Source organism: Oxyura jamaicensis, chromosome 10 (assembly GCF_011077185.1).
Source record: "Oxyura jamaicensis isolate SHBP4307 breed ruddy duck chromosome 10, BPBGC_Ojam_1.0, whole genome shotgun sequence".
Classification (NCBI taxonomy): Eukaryota; Metazoa; Chordata; class Aves; order Anseriformes; family Anatidae; genus Oxyura; species Oxyura jamaicensis.
Window position 1 is genome coordinate 12,243,343 of NC_048902.1, and position 15,654 is coordinate 12,258,996.

A 15,654-nucleotide genomic window follows, 5' to 3' on the forward strand; every position below is an offset into this window, starting at 1 on the left:
TATTATTATTATATATTATTTTTTTTCCCCAAAGAGAAGGTCTAGAAAATGATTCCCAGAACAATTTGGTGTCTTCTGACCCACCTAGAAAAACAATCATTCTGTAGAGGAAGCTTATGTAGATATGATAAATTTGGACAGTAAGATGAAAGGAAAGACATGTTTTAAAACTGTCCTGGTAAGGACAAACAACAAGAGCAGAAACATCTTTAACTCTAACTAACAGAGGGTGGAAAAATAGAGCAGCAAGGAGTAAAAAATCATTGTAATCAGCTTTTAAACATCTCTGTTAATAGTTCTGAACACACGTTTCCTATTTAATATGTCTTCTCTATACAGTCCTGGGCTCTTGAAGACAAAGTGAACATTATTTGTCTGTACAAAGTCCTTGTGTGAATCAGTGTTTGTGTAAAGGAGAGTGAAGCATCTGCATTAAGATTAAACCTTGTGCACAGGATGAAGTCCTCCATAAATCCCTAAATTCAAGTATAATTTCACCTCCATTCACTTTGTCACCTTGAAGAAAAATAAAATAAAATCACCTAATGGCTTTTTACTTAGTTTAGTTTCTCCTTGGAAAAGGGAGAAAGATGTGGTTGTTGTGGTGGTGGTGATTTTTTTTTCTCGTTATTCATTTTGGTGGCATGCTTGAACTATACCTGCAGTTTCTGTGTAGGAAAATGGGTGCTTGTCACAGTACTAAACAGTTGTCACAAGAAGAATGTGGGAATTGCATACTTTGCCTGCTTTCTCACAGGAAGTGATGGATGAGACTTAACTCAATGTGCAGTGCTGGATACCAGTAGGAAATTTTATAATAGGGTAATAAGCATGTCATCTAATTTCTAAAGAAAAAGTGTTGAAAATCTGCATGATGGAAGCCTTTTCAACAGAAACACAGGTGACTGACTGCCTGTTGGGGTTGTGCTATGTGCTGTGTGGTGTGAGAGGAGGGTTTTATGCAAAGCACTGTTAAGCACAGAGACTACTAGAAAGGTAAATGCATGGCTAAAAATAGTTTTTTTGAGTATCCTCCAACAGTAAGAGTTTCTTCTGGTAGGAATTCCAGAAATGATAGTATGCAAAAGAACTCAGTGTCTTTCATGAGAGTTATGGCAGAAAATGATTTTTTGCTGGCAATATAAACATAGAGATAAACTGAAGCTGTCCAGAACTTGAAATGTACATGCTGCTTTACCCAAGAATGCAAAGGAGCTGGAGCAGAATGGATGGCTTTAAATTTTTCTCCTGTCTGTTTTATTTCTTTAATCCATTTATAGGGTGTCTATCATCAGATATGATAGCACCACGCAATTTTATTTTTTTTTTCTGGCCAGATTCTATTCTGCATCTCTCTGGATGCACAGCTCTGAAAGCTTCATATAACATTTGAGCTTTTCAGTTTTGGGTTTCCCTGAAAGGCAGTGGTAGAGGCCCCTGCTATCTAGCAGAGAGCCACATCTTGCCAGCAGCATTCAGAGCCATGCCCCCTCTCCCCCCTGCATGCTATACTCCAGCAGGATAACACAACCTGTAGCAGGTCTTGAACTCTTCTCTGAAAGTGTTCTTCCATTCTTCCTGAGTTTGGGAAACTGAGGGTTTGCTTACTCTTAATGGCAGCCTACCCAAATCCACCTGTAAAGGGATGCAGAAGGACTTTGACTGCAATTACCAGTTGTTCTTCAGCAGATGATCCAGTATCTCCCACCTTTGCTTTCAGATAGTGAATTGTTTTCCATGTAACACAAAGGCTGTGGAGAGAAAGGGAAAATGAAATGCAAAAACTTGAAGGGTCCTCAGAAGAGACCATGAAGAGGCCAACTCAGAGGGATTCAACACCCAATTCACATAGAAACTTAGATAAGATCTAACTTCTCAGAAATTTTAGATAAAATACAATACAGAGGTGTTCTGATACCTATTTTCACTGCTATTTTCAATGCAGTGAGCTCAGATTTATGGATGTCCTCTGAAGGTACCTTGATAACTTCAGCTGTGCTTTATAATAACAGTGTGTGTTAACCAGACACTGCTTAATAATGTTGGTTTTTCCATGATATTTTTAATTGATCATTGTAAATGCACATTTTTGCCTCTTTTTCTGTAAGTGACAGCACCCTAAAGATTACTTGGATGGATGAACTGTGTATTTCAATTGGACTGAATGTTGGACTGCCATGTGGAGCTCTCTCCTCACTTACGTTCACAATTTATATTTGTGTGTTTACATTATTCCCTTTGGCAGTGATCTGATTTACTTATGTGTGTGTGGTATTGCTTGCTTTCTTCTACTAAAGGGAAATATATACAAAAAAGAAATATATACAGTTTCTTGGAGAGAAGAAAAAAATGAAAATAAAAGAAGAGGAATCACTTACTAGTAACTTAAATTGACTTAAGGGTGTGTGACAGCTACTCAGTTTTGAACCTCAATGGAGGGGCAAAGCTATTCTGCAGATTTCTTCTGCAAACTGAACTCCAGTCAAGGTTTTAAAAGGCTCAATATCCCCCTGAATGAGGGAGAGGTAGAGGAGTAGAGACATGGCAATTCTGGTATAAATGCTAGGAAACAACCCAAATCTGGAAGAAAGACACATTTTACTTAAGTTCAAATCCCAGGAATGTGGTACATTTTTGAATACTGTGCTGCAGGCAGAGGGAAGACTATCATGGGATGATATTTTCAGCTGAATTTTGATAGAGGCCCGGGTTAAAAGTTAAATTTGAACCTTTCCAAACATTTTCTTGTTTTTCTGTATTGTGGAATTTAACTTTAAAGCTTTTAACTCTGGTCCCATTTTAACCATGCTCCTTCTGACATATTTTTGGCTCTGATCAGCCTGCAGGACTTTGGTGCCAATGAGGGTAGTCTGGCTGCAAACGTGTAGGCCTTGGATTAAAACAACTCTGCATCCTCACGGCACCTCCTCAGTCCATCTGTATAGCGAGTATGTATGCTGGAATGGCCATGGAAAATACACTCTAAAGGAAAAATGTGTCTGAGTATGATACATTTTAGCCAGAAAGCTGGGGTATAATGAAAAAAAGACCCTTAGAACAGGACCTCTTCCTAATTCCAAAAGGATTTTTCAATGTGGCATAAAGCTTCTTCTGGAAACTTGAAAAACAGCCTGTTTTTTTGGACCCTTGTGCACTCTCAAGATATGTATCTTGTTTTTGTAGATTTTTATTCAGTAAAACACAATCTCTTGAATTTAAAAGCACTGAACGTTTGCTAAATTGCCTAGAATTTAAATTTGTGATTATGCAGGAGAGCGTTTTTGTCTGCTGTCTTTCTAGACAAAAATGGTGTGGGGAGCTTTTTCCTTCAGTGCAATGGCAGGATCCAAAAAATCTGTCTGGTTCCTATTACAGTAAAGGAAAAACTTGAGGTGTGCATTGAAAGTGCTAAGCCAGTGATTGAAATGTTAAAGTTGTTCCTAAAGGCTATTCCACATCATGAAGACATCATCTGAAAAGTAATACTGCACAATGATCTGTGAAGCAAGGAGCCTGAATTAGCATTCAATATGGCTGAAACTTCCAAACGTCCCACATTTGGGTCAGCTTCTCTAGCAGAACCCATTTTGGTAGTCTTCAGGGAGCACTGATCAATATATTTAGACAAGAAAACAGAGCTCAGGCAAAAGGCACTTTAACTGCTCTGACTTGTGCCTTGTGTATTCACGTGCCTCTGTGGCTCGTCACTGTGCCACGTTGTGTCAGACTTACCCCACAATTTATCCAGGATTTTGGAGCCTTGAAAGAGTGCCTCATCTGCAGCAGCTCAACTGGAGCACTAACAATAAGGTGGCTGATCTGCCAGCTTGCAAGATATCCTTTGGAAGGCAAATGTTTGAGGAAAATAAAACATCTGTAGAGGTCCTTCCACAGAAGTAATACTGTGCAATTGGAAAAGTCATCTAATTAAAAATAAACATCCAAAGTCATTCATGGATCAAAATTTAGAATGACGTGTTTCTTAGAGTACAAGCTTGACAGTAGGAAAGGGATAGGCCTTTGGCTTTCTGCAGTGCGGTAAATGAGAGTGCTTAACAGCTGAGCCCCTTGCCCAGTTGTTAACAGCTCTTTCTGATCCTTTTCCTTCATGCTGCATTGTTACAAGTTGTATTTATGACATCCACTACATGAATTTTTCAGGTGTTTTTTGGAGTAGAAATTGGCCACATATTCTCTATTCTAATTGATAAATATATAAGTTTTTATTTTTTTTTTCCTTCAAGAGAAACATGATGTCCCAATTTATTTTTCTGCTATATTTTTTTTCAATTAGAAATTGGATATTCATTCCTTTCTTCACCCATTCTGGGATGCAGATAGTCGTGTTAATTTGCCCTGACTTGGATTAGCAGTCTCACATATTTTGATAGAGAGATGCATGAGCACGTTGCTTTTCTAGGACTGGTAGCAGTTTTTGAAACTGTTCTGTGAGCTCACCTTGCAGTTCTTAACCTTTAATCTCTCCGGGATGCTGAATTATTTGTAGCGCTCCAAGTAAGCAGTTTTGTTGTGAGTGGAGAAATGACTTGCTTTGCTGTGATATTGCTACACTGTCTGTGAAAGGACAAAGGAACTTAAGATTCTTGGATTCTGTGGTAGCAGTTAGCAATATAAAATATACCGTTTATCTTACCCTATTGTTTTTAATTATATGTATTTAAAAGGTGTTCCCCAACCAAACATAATGTGGTTTAAGAAGAAAGACTTCCAACAAATCAGTTCTGTCTTGCCTTTGAATGGCTCTTTATCTCTGAGGAATGTTTCATACGAAGATGCAGGAACATATATTTGCAGAGCAAGTAATGCGCTCGGAAAAGCTGAAGCTGTGTCTGTTCTCCACTTAACTGGTAAGTGCTGAATGAGAATTCCTTACTGCTAACAACAGTCACCCACTCTTATTATCAATTTTTACTGATTAAACTATTTGGGTGGGGGGAAGTGGGGTGGTATTTAACACTTGGAACTTCGAATTTTTTATTTGATCTGACTCCCTGGGATCTGGTCTGATCTCTCATTTCCTGTAATGGTGCATCTAGGAACAGATGGACTGACTTGAGACTTCTTCAAAAGTTGTTCCATCTTCTTGCTTCTATGGAACTAATTTAAGCCCTTAAGCCATGAGACACTTTAGAAAATTAAATCAAATGTCATGTTACATTGTGTCCAGTGCTTTTATATAGGAGAACAGGGTAGGCTTGAGTTGAGAAAATTGTCAGGGAAGTACAATGAAATGAAAGCAAAGGATGTTTTTTTGTTGTTGTTGTTTTGTTTCTAATCATAAAGGCTGACAAAACATAGGGATGAAGAAAAAAATCAGAATATGAACTGCTAACTCTCAGAATAGAAAATGTAAAGAAAAACTCCATTTAAATGACTCTACTGTAACTAGAATAGTCATGTAATACTGTATAATACAGTCACGCCTTGCAAATAGCTCCAGTAAATGGATCATTCGGCTCTAGAGATTAACTCTCAATATTTTGGTGTACAAAGTACAGCACAGTTATACATGGCTAATTCTGCTACAAAGCTTGCTTTCTTAAGCGCACATACGTATGGCAGGTTATGGATGTTTGGATCTGTTGGCCAAGGAAGATGTATCAAAGACATGAGACTTTTTGTCCCAGCATTTACATAGACAAGCAGGAGGCTTGGTGCAGACATCGTACATTGAAGAAAAATCTTGAGTAATCCATCCAACCAATGTAAAATGACCCATGGATGTTAGTATATAACAAAAAATTTAAACCATTCTGGAAGGAGAATCATGGATATTATGCACACTCATTAAAACAGAAATGTTGACTGAACGGCAAGAACTGCATGTTACTGACAGATTGCCCACGTTTCTGGCAGTTATTCTGGCATATGATAAAAAGGAGTTGCTATAGTGATAGGTATATGATTCTGCCTACATTATATACTATGCCTAATGAAATTTTAAGATTTTTTTTTTTTATTGTAGCATTTTGTCACAATTGTTTCAAATGAAACAAAGGAATTGGCCTAATTCCATTGAGAGAATTATTAAGATTTCTGTGTGAATGACTGGTAATGAAATCATAAATAGCATTATTCGTAACAGTAAATCAATCGTACATCCTGTAAATTTTGTTTGCAAACATGCTCATTTTGTTCATAAACATGCAAATTTTTGCTAATAAATACATTTTTCACTAATAAATACAATTCAACAAATTTTATTAATTTAGAAATTGGCATGAACATTATAAATAACTTGTGAATTTCCCTGTTTTTGTATCTTAAGTATTATATTAGTATGTGATTATATGTATCTTAAGTATATATATTAGATGAACAATTAAATTGCATGAATAAAGTTCATCCTAATTCCAAAGCACTGTTATCCTTGTGCTTCATAACTAATGTGCTGGATATTTTGATAGAAATTTTTTTTAGCATCTTGATTTAATTCTTGCTAATGAGAGATCTTGTACGTTGCTTTACAGAACAAAGATTTACAGAAAATCACACTTTACTATCGAAGGGAAGCAGAAAGAAGCGTGTTCTAATGGCATCTGGAATTGGTACAAATGTTAGTGTGGTACCTGGAGATCCATTAAGAATAGGTATGCTGGTTTTTTTATGCTTTGTCATTTGAATGATATGTTTTGCTCATTAAAACAGAGAAGGCCCAATGGAGAAAGTGAGTGTGATTTATAAGAGTCTGGGTTTGCTGGTATGGTGTGAAATCTTCATTCCATTTAAATAATTGCTCTCCCACACACCCCTGAATTCATATAGAAGTGAAATTTGTGAGATCTTACTGAAAGCAAAAATACAAAGAAAAGTGGTAAGTATACATCACCTTACATAGCTGATAACCCTCAGAGGTGGTCCAGATCTGGGGCCATTTTGGGGGCTTCAGGTAATTAATGCATGCTTTTTTTTTTTTTTTAATTTTTATTTTAACTGATGAGGTCTTGTATGTAGAGTCAGACAATCATACATACCTATGCAAAAACATTTCAATGTAGCTGCTGCGTTTATTAGAAAATGCTGAAATACTATTGATTTTCAGGTTGCCCAGTGCTGCCAAGCTACAGAAACACAGTTCGTTGGCTTTTCAGAGGAACTCCAATTGAGGAAGCTAAGACCTTGGAATACCGAACCCTGGCTGGAGGTCGCGTCCTGGAGGTGAACACCAGCTCTGGGGAATTTGCTGGACGGTTCCGATGTTGGACTTCAGCTAGTGCAAAACCAATGTCAGTTTGGGTAAATGTCAAGAAGGAAGGTTTGTTGAAAATTATATGACAAATTCTTACATTTTTGAATACTATTTTCTTTCACTCTGTAAAGACTTCCCTGCACATTAACTTGTTTTCATATGTGAAAAGTGATTCACAAACATGCATAACCTCACGTGTGTGCATAATCCCATTTAAGCTAATAGGTGATGTTCATACCCAGAGTTGAATATGGGCAGTAATGTGTGTAGGAGCAGGACTTAATACCATGTGGTCTCTCCCATTTCTTAACTCTGTAGCTGCGAATCTGAGAGGATGTAGCCCAATTTGGTGTTTTGCTGCTTTAAACAATTTTAAATCAGGCAGGTTTTCTGAGTTTCCTCCTCAGCAAATCATGCAAACTGCTACCATAATAGCCCACCAAAAAGAAAGAAAACTGACTTTGAGGCTATCTTTATAAATACATTAATTATGATCAAAATGATTTAAATTGATATTTTTTGATGTCATGCAAGGTGATATGATTGCAATAATGTGGTTGACATCTTATTGTAGTCACCCCTAAACATATCAATGTAGTAAGTAGAGCACGCTGCATAGTCATTATCAATTTCAGTTTCAAATTTTCAAGAACATTTTGTAATGTCCTCCAATGTAATGTACTTGGAGGTGTTGAACTGAGAATCGTAGATGGATTTGCAGAGCACATGTCTTACATGTGCACCAGCAGGACAATCAACTGTGTCTTCAAACATTTTATGGAGTTTGTAAATATTTAAAGAGATTTGGAAAGTAATTGCGTTATAATTGATGGGCTTTTAAAAATAGAGTTAGGAATGTAGATTCTAAGATTCTGGCAGAAAAAAAACACCAAACTCCAATTGACAGTTAAAAAAAAAAACACAACCCAACGGTAAACCATTTGTTATACAGAGAATGCAAAACAGGTTTGAAAAGTATCTGTTGAAATTGAAAGTTCTCATACGTGATTTATCTATTATCCCGTCAATATGATTCAGCTTACTGTTTATGTGATAAGGACTGAAAGAAGCTTTAAGATCAGAACTTGCAAATCCCCTCTGCTGTGTACGAGTGTATAACCAGTATCTGCCCGGGGATTACCTGTATGAGTGGGACTGGCTCTGTACGCATGGGGCAGCAAGGTTAAAGTTACAGATAAAGGGTAGCTATTTTGATAATAAGTATGAAATGAAAAGTAAATCAAAATGTTAATGAAATTAATCATAAATAATCCTTATAGAATTTATCAAAAAATGTATCCAGGCCTTGGTCCTAATATAGGTCTCATTAAAGTTGGAATTTCTGAGTGGGTCTAGCCAGGTATCAAACTATCAGTCACTGGTGTCCAGCTGAAACTACCTTTTGGTTGTCTAATGCCCTTTCCAGTGAGGCTGCTCAGTATTTTGGGGGGTTCCATTTTCCAGGCAGGAGCCTTAACTCTGATTGTTGCTTATGTGAACATTTCATCACTGCAATACCCATCCCTTTTTGAGACTGCAAAATCTCCTTCGGTGGTTTTTGCACAGTAGGCATATTGAGGGCACTTCTGAGCAGTATCATCCTAGTTAAACAAACAATACAGTCTCTCCATCATAGTTGCAGTCAGTAAATTTAACTGTTTCTACTTTGAAAAGGGCCCTTTTGTATTATTTTAAGAAACCCAGAAGTAATAAGGAAACATTGAAAAACAATAAGTTAAAGAATTCATTATGTGCTGGAAGAACGAGCCTGTGGACACAGCTGGTAGCTATCAATTATTCTTGGTTATTACAGAAAAATCTGACTCCTTCTGTGATCACATAAAAATCTGTCAACATTGCATAGTACTTCATCTTTTACCAAGTGTCAAAAAAAAAAAATGGGGGGAAGGGGTAAGTGTGGAATTGTGACTACATATAAAGGTAGTAATTGTTAGAGGTGATTGATTTTTAATATAAAATGGTCTTTAAAACAAATTTCATTTTCATCTTGCCAGATGCCTCAGTAGCAAATTATTTATGCATTAAGTAATTTTGTATAGTTTAGTATAGTTTTCTTTTAAATCTTGAAATTATGTGAAGTGTCTGGAGTAAGATGAGTTTTCTTCAGAATAAACTTGCTGTAGAACAGCAGGAACCCTTGAGAGCCTGATTTACAATTTCCTCTTTTTAATGCTCATTGTATAAAAATGTTATGAAAGTTATAAAAGAAGTTCATCAGTTCCTACTGTGAGCCAGGTTCTGCCCTGCAAGTGCACATGTGCTGATCCCATTTGCCTTCTAGAGAGCTTCATGCTCATATGTAGAGGCTGAACTTTTGGGGAAGCTGGGTAGGACTAAATTCTACTTTGGTTTATGGTCCCCTTTCACAATGCTGAAATATTTGCTTTTCTACAGAGAGCATGGTGTCTGTCTAGCTGACACAATATGCTGCCATATCAATTAAAATGTGATGCAGTTACAATGTATAGTGCCTCTCTCTCACACTGCTTACAATTGCCTTTCTTTTCTGATAATTAGATTATAAATGGGAATATGCTGAGTGGAGCACTTGCTCTGCTACCTGTGGCAATTCAGGCACCTGCTTCAGAAGACCACAGTGTGTGAATTCAGAGAAGCAGAAAGTAAATGAATCGTTATGCGGACATCTGCAAAAGCCAGCGATTATTTACCAGTCATGCAACATAGATGACTGCCCTGCCAGGTAACTCCTTTCTACCATATTTCCATGTGCTCCAAGTGTTAAAACACACTTAAAATATCCTGAAGTTGTTTCTGTGTACTGCAAGTCTAAACTGTGGGTATTATTTCATCATGAACCCTAAAGCAAGAGAGGTGTGAAATGGATCACAAGCAAGCAGGAGAACTCTTGATTCAGCTGAATAAATTAGCTGTGTGTACAACATGCTGCTGCAGCAAGTCATGCTGCTACCATATTTGAAAGCAAAGCTGGAAGCTTCTCTGAGATACTGTGATGTGCTAGTTTTGTGGAATTTGTGTCAATGCCCTGACAGAAAACTCATGTTTAAAGCAGACGAGATGCTCATGAGTGGAATCTTGTGTTCGCTTCCTCTCCTTCCATGCTAGCAGAGAAGCTCAGAGCAGTGTGTTTACTGTGGAATGCCTATTTTGTCTCCAATGACTCCTCACCACGGTGTCACTCCTTGCACACGCTTCTCTGCCAATTTTCTGTCTGGATAAACTAGTGTACTGTGTGATCTTGGAGCAGAAAATATTTATATCACAGGCTAGTATACCACCACAACATCTGATTCCAAAATGTTACATACGGGTTTGGTGGGTTGCACTGAGCATTCCAGCTCAGCAAGGCGTTGCTCTAGGTTTCTAGCAGGAAATCCCACAGGCATCCTCCAAAAAAAGTGTTTTCCGTTGCTTAAAAGGATTGGCCATCACTGTCAGCAACATAAAATCCATGAGGAATGAAAAGTCATGCACACATTTTGGAGCTGTCCCTCACTGGAAAATTTTTGGAGAGAAGTGTTAAGACCTTAACTGACATTGTGGGAGTGCATCTTGCCAGTATGTTCCAAACTCTTTTTCTAAATACAGAAAACATAGCAACAGATAAATATCAGGAGAAATTTGTTTATATTTCTTTATTAGCAGCCAAAAAAACAGATCATCCTAAATTGCGAGTCTGTATTCCAGCCAGCCCATAACATGTGAACTTTTTGCCAGTGGAAAAATACTAAAATAGAACTAATAGTTTGAAACATAGACTCAGCTGCAGGTTTCCCTCTAAAATCTGTCCATTCAGAGCAATGAGACAGAATTGTGAGGATACTTGGGGGCCCAGTGCTCCCCTAAGCAAAGGCCATGCATTTAGTGGGCTGCAGTGCATGACTTAATGATCTGAGTAACACTGAAGCCAGAGTAATCACCATAAAAATTAAGTACTTATTTCAGACAGCTAAATATACTAAATTCTCCCTTAATAAATTGCTTAGATTTATTTGGCTTTTAATTTGGCTTTGTGTGTTAATCAGTAGAAAGAAATTGTGTGTATACTAGCATAGGTTAATGATACTTAGAATTACACGTGTGTTACCATGTAAATTGTTTTTGTGTTATGAAGTAGCCCATGCTTCCTACACAGGAGGAGCATCCCAGGTGCCTGGAAAACAGCCCTGTGTCAGGTGCCTCCAAGCTCTCCCCCTTTGCTGTGGTTACTGACCAGGGAAAGAAGTGCAAATTGGTCAGACTTCCCCTTCCATTTCCCTATTCCCCGATTTTTGCACCATCTTTCATCCTACGGCAACTGTTTAGAGAGTATCTAGAATTATGTAGGCCTAAGATGTACAGTCAGTGTCATGGGCATTTATTATTCAAAATATCTTGCATATGTTTAATCCACTTCTCTCCAGCACAGCATACAAGTACAGCTAAGCAAATACAAGGGTTTAGGCATGTAACTTGTGTTTTAAGTGTTTGCCAAATTTGAGCATTGTTGAGTTGCTGTGCATGCATTGCACCAAATATTTGCAAAAGTACTTGAGCTTTAAAAAGGAGAAAAAAAAAAAAAAAAACGAGTCCAGACTGTAAAAGATTAAACTTCCTTGAATTTATATGAGCTCTTTGACTGTAAGAAAATGACATAATTGCTAAAGAGAACAGAATATTTTTCCTGTTATTGCAGTTGTGCTACAAGTAAAGTCCCATTCCATTTTTCTAGCCTAGATTTATGAAAAGATGAAGTAGAATAAATTATATTACCACTTGCTTCTTCCCTGGTATTGTTCTTAGCTGCAAAGGCAAAATAAATCTCTGCAACTTCTAATCAATAAATAAAATGTTCTCCTTCGGCCATTATCTAGCAGGATCTTGATGTAATAAATTTGGATGAGTTATGACACCTGTTACATTAGTAGTAACTAAATCAGTACCATCCATTTTGCAAGTTATGAATAGCATGCTGTGCTTCCTGCTAAAATGATAAATCCAGCAGGGCCTATAGGGTTTACCTAATGTAACCTTCTGGGTAACAAACAGTGTAACTTCAGTCAGCATACATTGAGCTACAATACATCTTAGAGGTCATCGGTTAACCAAGTTTATAAGATCTTGCACAACAACTGAATAAGCATATTCTACATTTTCTCACACCAAAGTTCTATTTATCCACCTAAAACTTACAAAGGTGGGTGGTCTTGATTTTTATTTGCAAACTACCACTACTACCACTGCAAATTACCAGCAAGGTTCCAGTGCTTTCTTATCTGCTGTAAATGTCTCTGCATCCTGTAGGTGGGTAACTGGTCCGTGGTCTGAGTGCTCTGCAACTTGTGGCAATGGATTTTGCTATCGCCAAATAACTTGTCAACAAGTAAAAGCCAGTGGGAGTGTGGTGACACTCCTACCAGATGCTTGTGTGCACCAGGATCGTCCTGTGGGAAGGAAACCCTGTACGGGTTATTCATGTTCAGCAGGGACAACGCAGACAAAAGGACAAGTAAGTTACACAGTTTGTCTGGAGACTCCTTATATTATAAAAGCACATCAGTGTCATCATACCATTGTCTGAATATCTGTAATCTATTGCACATAGGAAGAGCTATGTGGCACTAGTTGTAATTACCTTTCAGTACAGTGAATAACAAATCCTTGTTTCAGTTTGTGTTAATTTTATTCATCAAAGAGAAGGCAATATAAGCAGAATGTGCTTAAACCAAACCTGAAAACCAAACATTAGTTTCAGTTTTATAAGCTAATCCATTATTACATACTCCATTTTTAAACTAGTATATTGCTTTTATTGCAGTCTTATAAATACACAGGTCACATAGCAGAACTTGCGAAGTCCTCAAAGAAAGATGTGTGCTTCAGAAACAGTTGCCATTACAAAATATAGAGAACTTTGCTTTCCTATTGCATTTTTGTTTGTGCAGTAAACTTGTGTTTATTTTGATATAGCTTTGACAATTATTAATGCAATATTTAGTATTCAATGAACAAAGTAATGATGGAGAAATGCTGTTCTCACATTCTGGATACAGATATTAGCAAGGCAATGTTGAATTTGTCAGAGTTGGAGAAAGGATGTTACAGACAGGATGAGAGAATAGATGATGGATTTAGCTTTATGGTTCAGTAGGAAAGTCAGTATCTCGGAGAAGTGTGAACTGAGAATATGAACTGAGGGTTGAAGACAGAGATACAGATCAAGAATTATGACTGTGTTGTGCAATTGGATAACTGCCTAGAGGGGTGATTCTGTCATTACTAACTTGGTTGTTTCTTTTTCTTTCCCCTCACCCTTTTGTCTCTTCTTAGTGTTCTGGTCGCTGTATAGGCCTCCCTGTAGGTTTTCAGCATCGCCACTTTGTATGTCAACTTCATAACGGATCTTTGGTGCCAAATTCTTCTTGTGATGAAAGAAAGAGGTATGCAGTTCAAAGCAGTACAAGTTAAGAGTCTCTATATATCAAAATACAGATAAAATATCATCAATGCAGTATAAATATTCAAATTCTTCTTACAAATCAAACACAAGAAAGGAGACAATAAGTCATCCCTTTGTGTACACTGGACAAATTCAGGAACCCAAGGCAGGTAATGAATTTGATCAGTGTCCTCCTCTGTGCTAATGACTAGAAAAGCTAGAAAAAGAGTGAGAGAATCTTGATTCCCAAAGAAAGCAGAAATTGGAGTGATCTGTTGTAACTTTCTTATTACTGCTAATTCTTTCCTGATACAATTTTATTCTGGTCTGTTTGGGACTAGATTTCACAGTGTAAGGGTTTTCCTGGGCCTTATTTTTAGACCATGTAAATCTGTTACTTTATAATTACAAAAATAAAGGGTATTTATCCATATAAATAGATTTAATTCCACCTCTAAGGGTGTGCTATGAGGGATGTGTTTGGGATAAAAACTGAATGAATGAGTGTGTGATTTTTTTTCTTACCACAAGTTATGCATTATTTTTTTTTTCATTTTTATTTATTTTTGTGAGAACTGTTTGTTTTACTGTCTCTAAGTAACTCATTTTAAAAGGAAAAGTAAAGACTTTATGGCTCCTGAGAATTTTAATCTCTTGGGGCTATGCTATAGTGCATGGATAGATGGCAGTGTCCATAAAACACTGTAACCTCAAAAAATCTGAATTAAAGACATTAAAACTGAACATGAGTTTCTGAGGGAACAAAACCTTGTTTCTGAGCAAATGCATAGGTAGGGCAATGATTACCCAGTCATTCTCTCTAAGAGTACATACATGTGAATTGTTATCATGAAATCTTGGCTGCATTGAATAAATGGTGAAACTTCCATTTACAAGTAAGAGACAGGATTTCCCTTTGGCAGCTTCAGACATGTAAGAAGGTTCTGTGTCAGCATGGAAGTTTTACTTGTGTTTATGAGAGAGGTTATGGATAAAAAGCACCTACAACATCCACAATGCAACTATTCAGGGTTAATAAAATTTTCCTAAAGGTAAAATATTTTTTCTGTTCCAGGTTTTAGGAACTGGTTTAAATAAACAGTGGCTTGTCTTTTGTCACGAGTGATGCATGATGAATGGGCATGATTTGAAGTACAGAAATTCAACGTCTGAAAAACTTTTTACTCTGAGGGTTCTCAGATACAGAAAGAGGCTGCCCAGAACAGTTTTGGAGTCTCTGTCCTTGGACACATTAAGGACGTGACTGGAGATGGCCTTGATTAACGTGGCCTAATAACGTGTGATGAGCAGAGTCCCTTCTGTCCCTTGGTCCATTCTGTGGTTCTGTGATTCTGTGAATAAGAGTTTAGCACAAAAGCAAACATTTAGCTGCCATTTGTTTTCCTCTGCAGACCTGCTGTCAGAAGAAACTGTTCTTCAGAGGCATGTGACGTCTATTGGCGGACAGGGCCTTGGAGGCCTTGCAGTGTGGACTGTGGGAGTGGATTTCAGTCAAGACGAGTGTACTGTGTACACAGAAAGAACAACCAACCTGTGGCTGATCAGTATTGTGGATGGAAGAAGAGACCGGTGACCTGGCAGCACTGCAATGTCACATCCTGTGGCAGTATGTAAATACTTATTTATATCTGAGCATAGTAATAGTTTGTAGCATTTAAATTAGTGACTCACAATTGTACACTAATGATTTTACAAGCATTTGGTTGTACATCTCAAAGGTAAAACTTAGCTCTCCAAGGAACACTTTGTAATGCTGGGGTTATTTTTCTTCACGACTAGGCCAATTTGATATTAAAACCTTAAAAGTACTTTTAGAAACAGGATTTTTAGGAAGTTGTTTTATGCAAACTTCCCTACAAGTCTGCCAGTTGTGACTCATTCATGAGTCTCTGAACAAGCTGCTAATTCCTGAAAGGTGGGGTAGTTCTCTGAAATAAATGCAGTGAGATCACACCTCTTATTCGTGACCTACTTTAGCTGTTCTCAGAAATGCAAAGTAAAATAA

The 15,654-nt window shown here is 37.4% G+C and overlaps 1 protein-coding gene across 8 annotated transcripts in view; it reads left to right on the forward strand.

The window, feature by feature from the left end:
- ADAMTSL3 (ADAMTS like 3) overlaps nucleotides 1–15,654 on the forward strand; it is a 188,763-nt gene that overhangs the window by 170,986 nt on the left and 2,123 nt on the right. For 7 of the 8 annotated variants that reach the window (XM_035335401.1, XM_035335403.1, XM_035335406.1 and 4 more), the window contains exons 24-30: nucleotides 4,686–4,868; nucleotides 6,492–6,611; nucleotides 7,064–7,276; nucleotides 9,749–9,932; nucleotides 12,494–12,698; nucleotides 13,520–13,629; nucleotides 15,041–15,255. In XM_035335401.1, the coding sequence (XP_035191292.1) occupies nucleotides 4,686–4,868; nucleotides 6,492–6,611; nucleotides 7,064–7,276; nucleotides 9,749–9,932; nucleotides 12,494–12,698; nucleotides 13,520–13,629; nucleotides 15,041–15,255 (1,230 nt within the window). Of the gene's footprint in view, nucleotides 1–4,685; nucleotides 4,869–6,491; nucleotides 6,612–7,063; nucleotides 7,277–9,748; nucleotides 9,933–12,493; nucleotides 12,699–13,519; nucleotides 13,630–15,040; nucleotides 15,256–15,654 lie in introns of those variants that run through there. The other variant, XR_004753467.1, reaches the window with a different exon arrangement.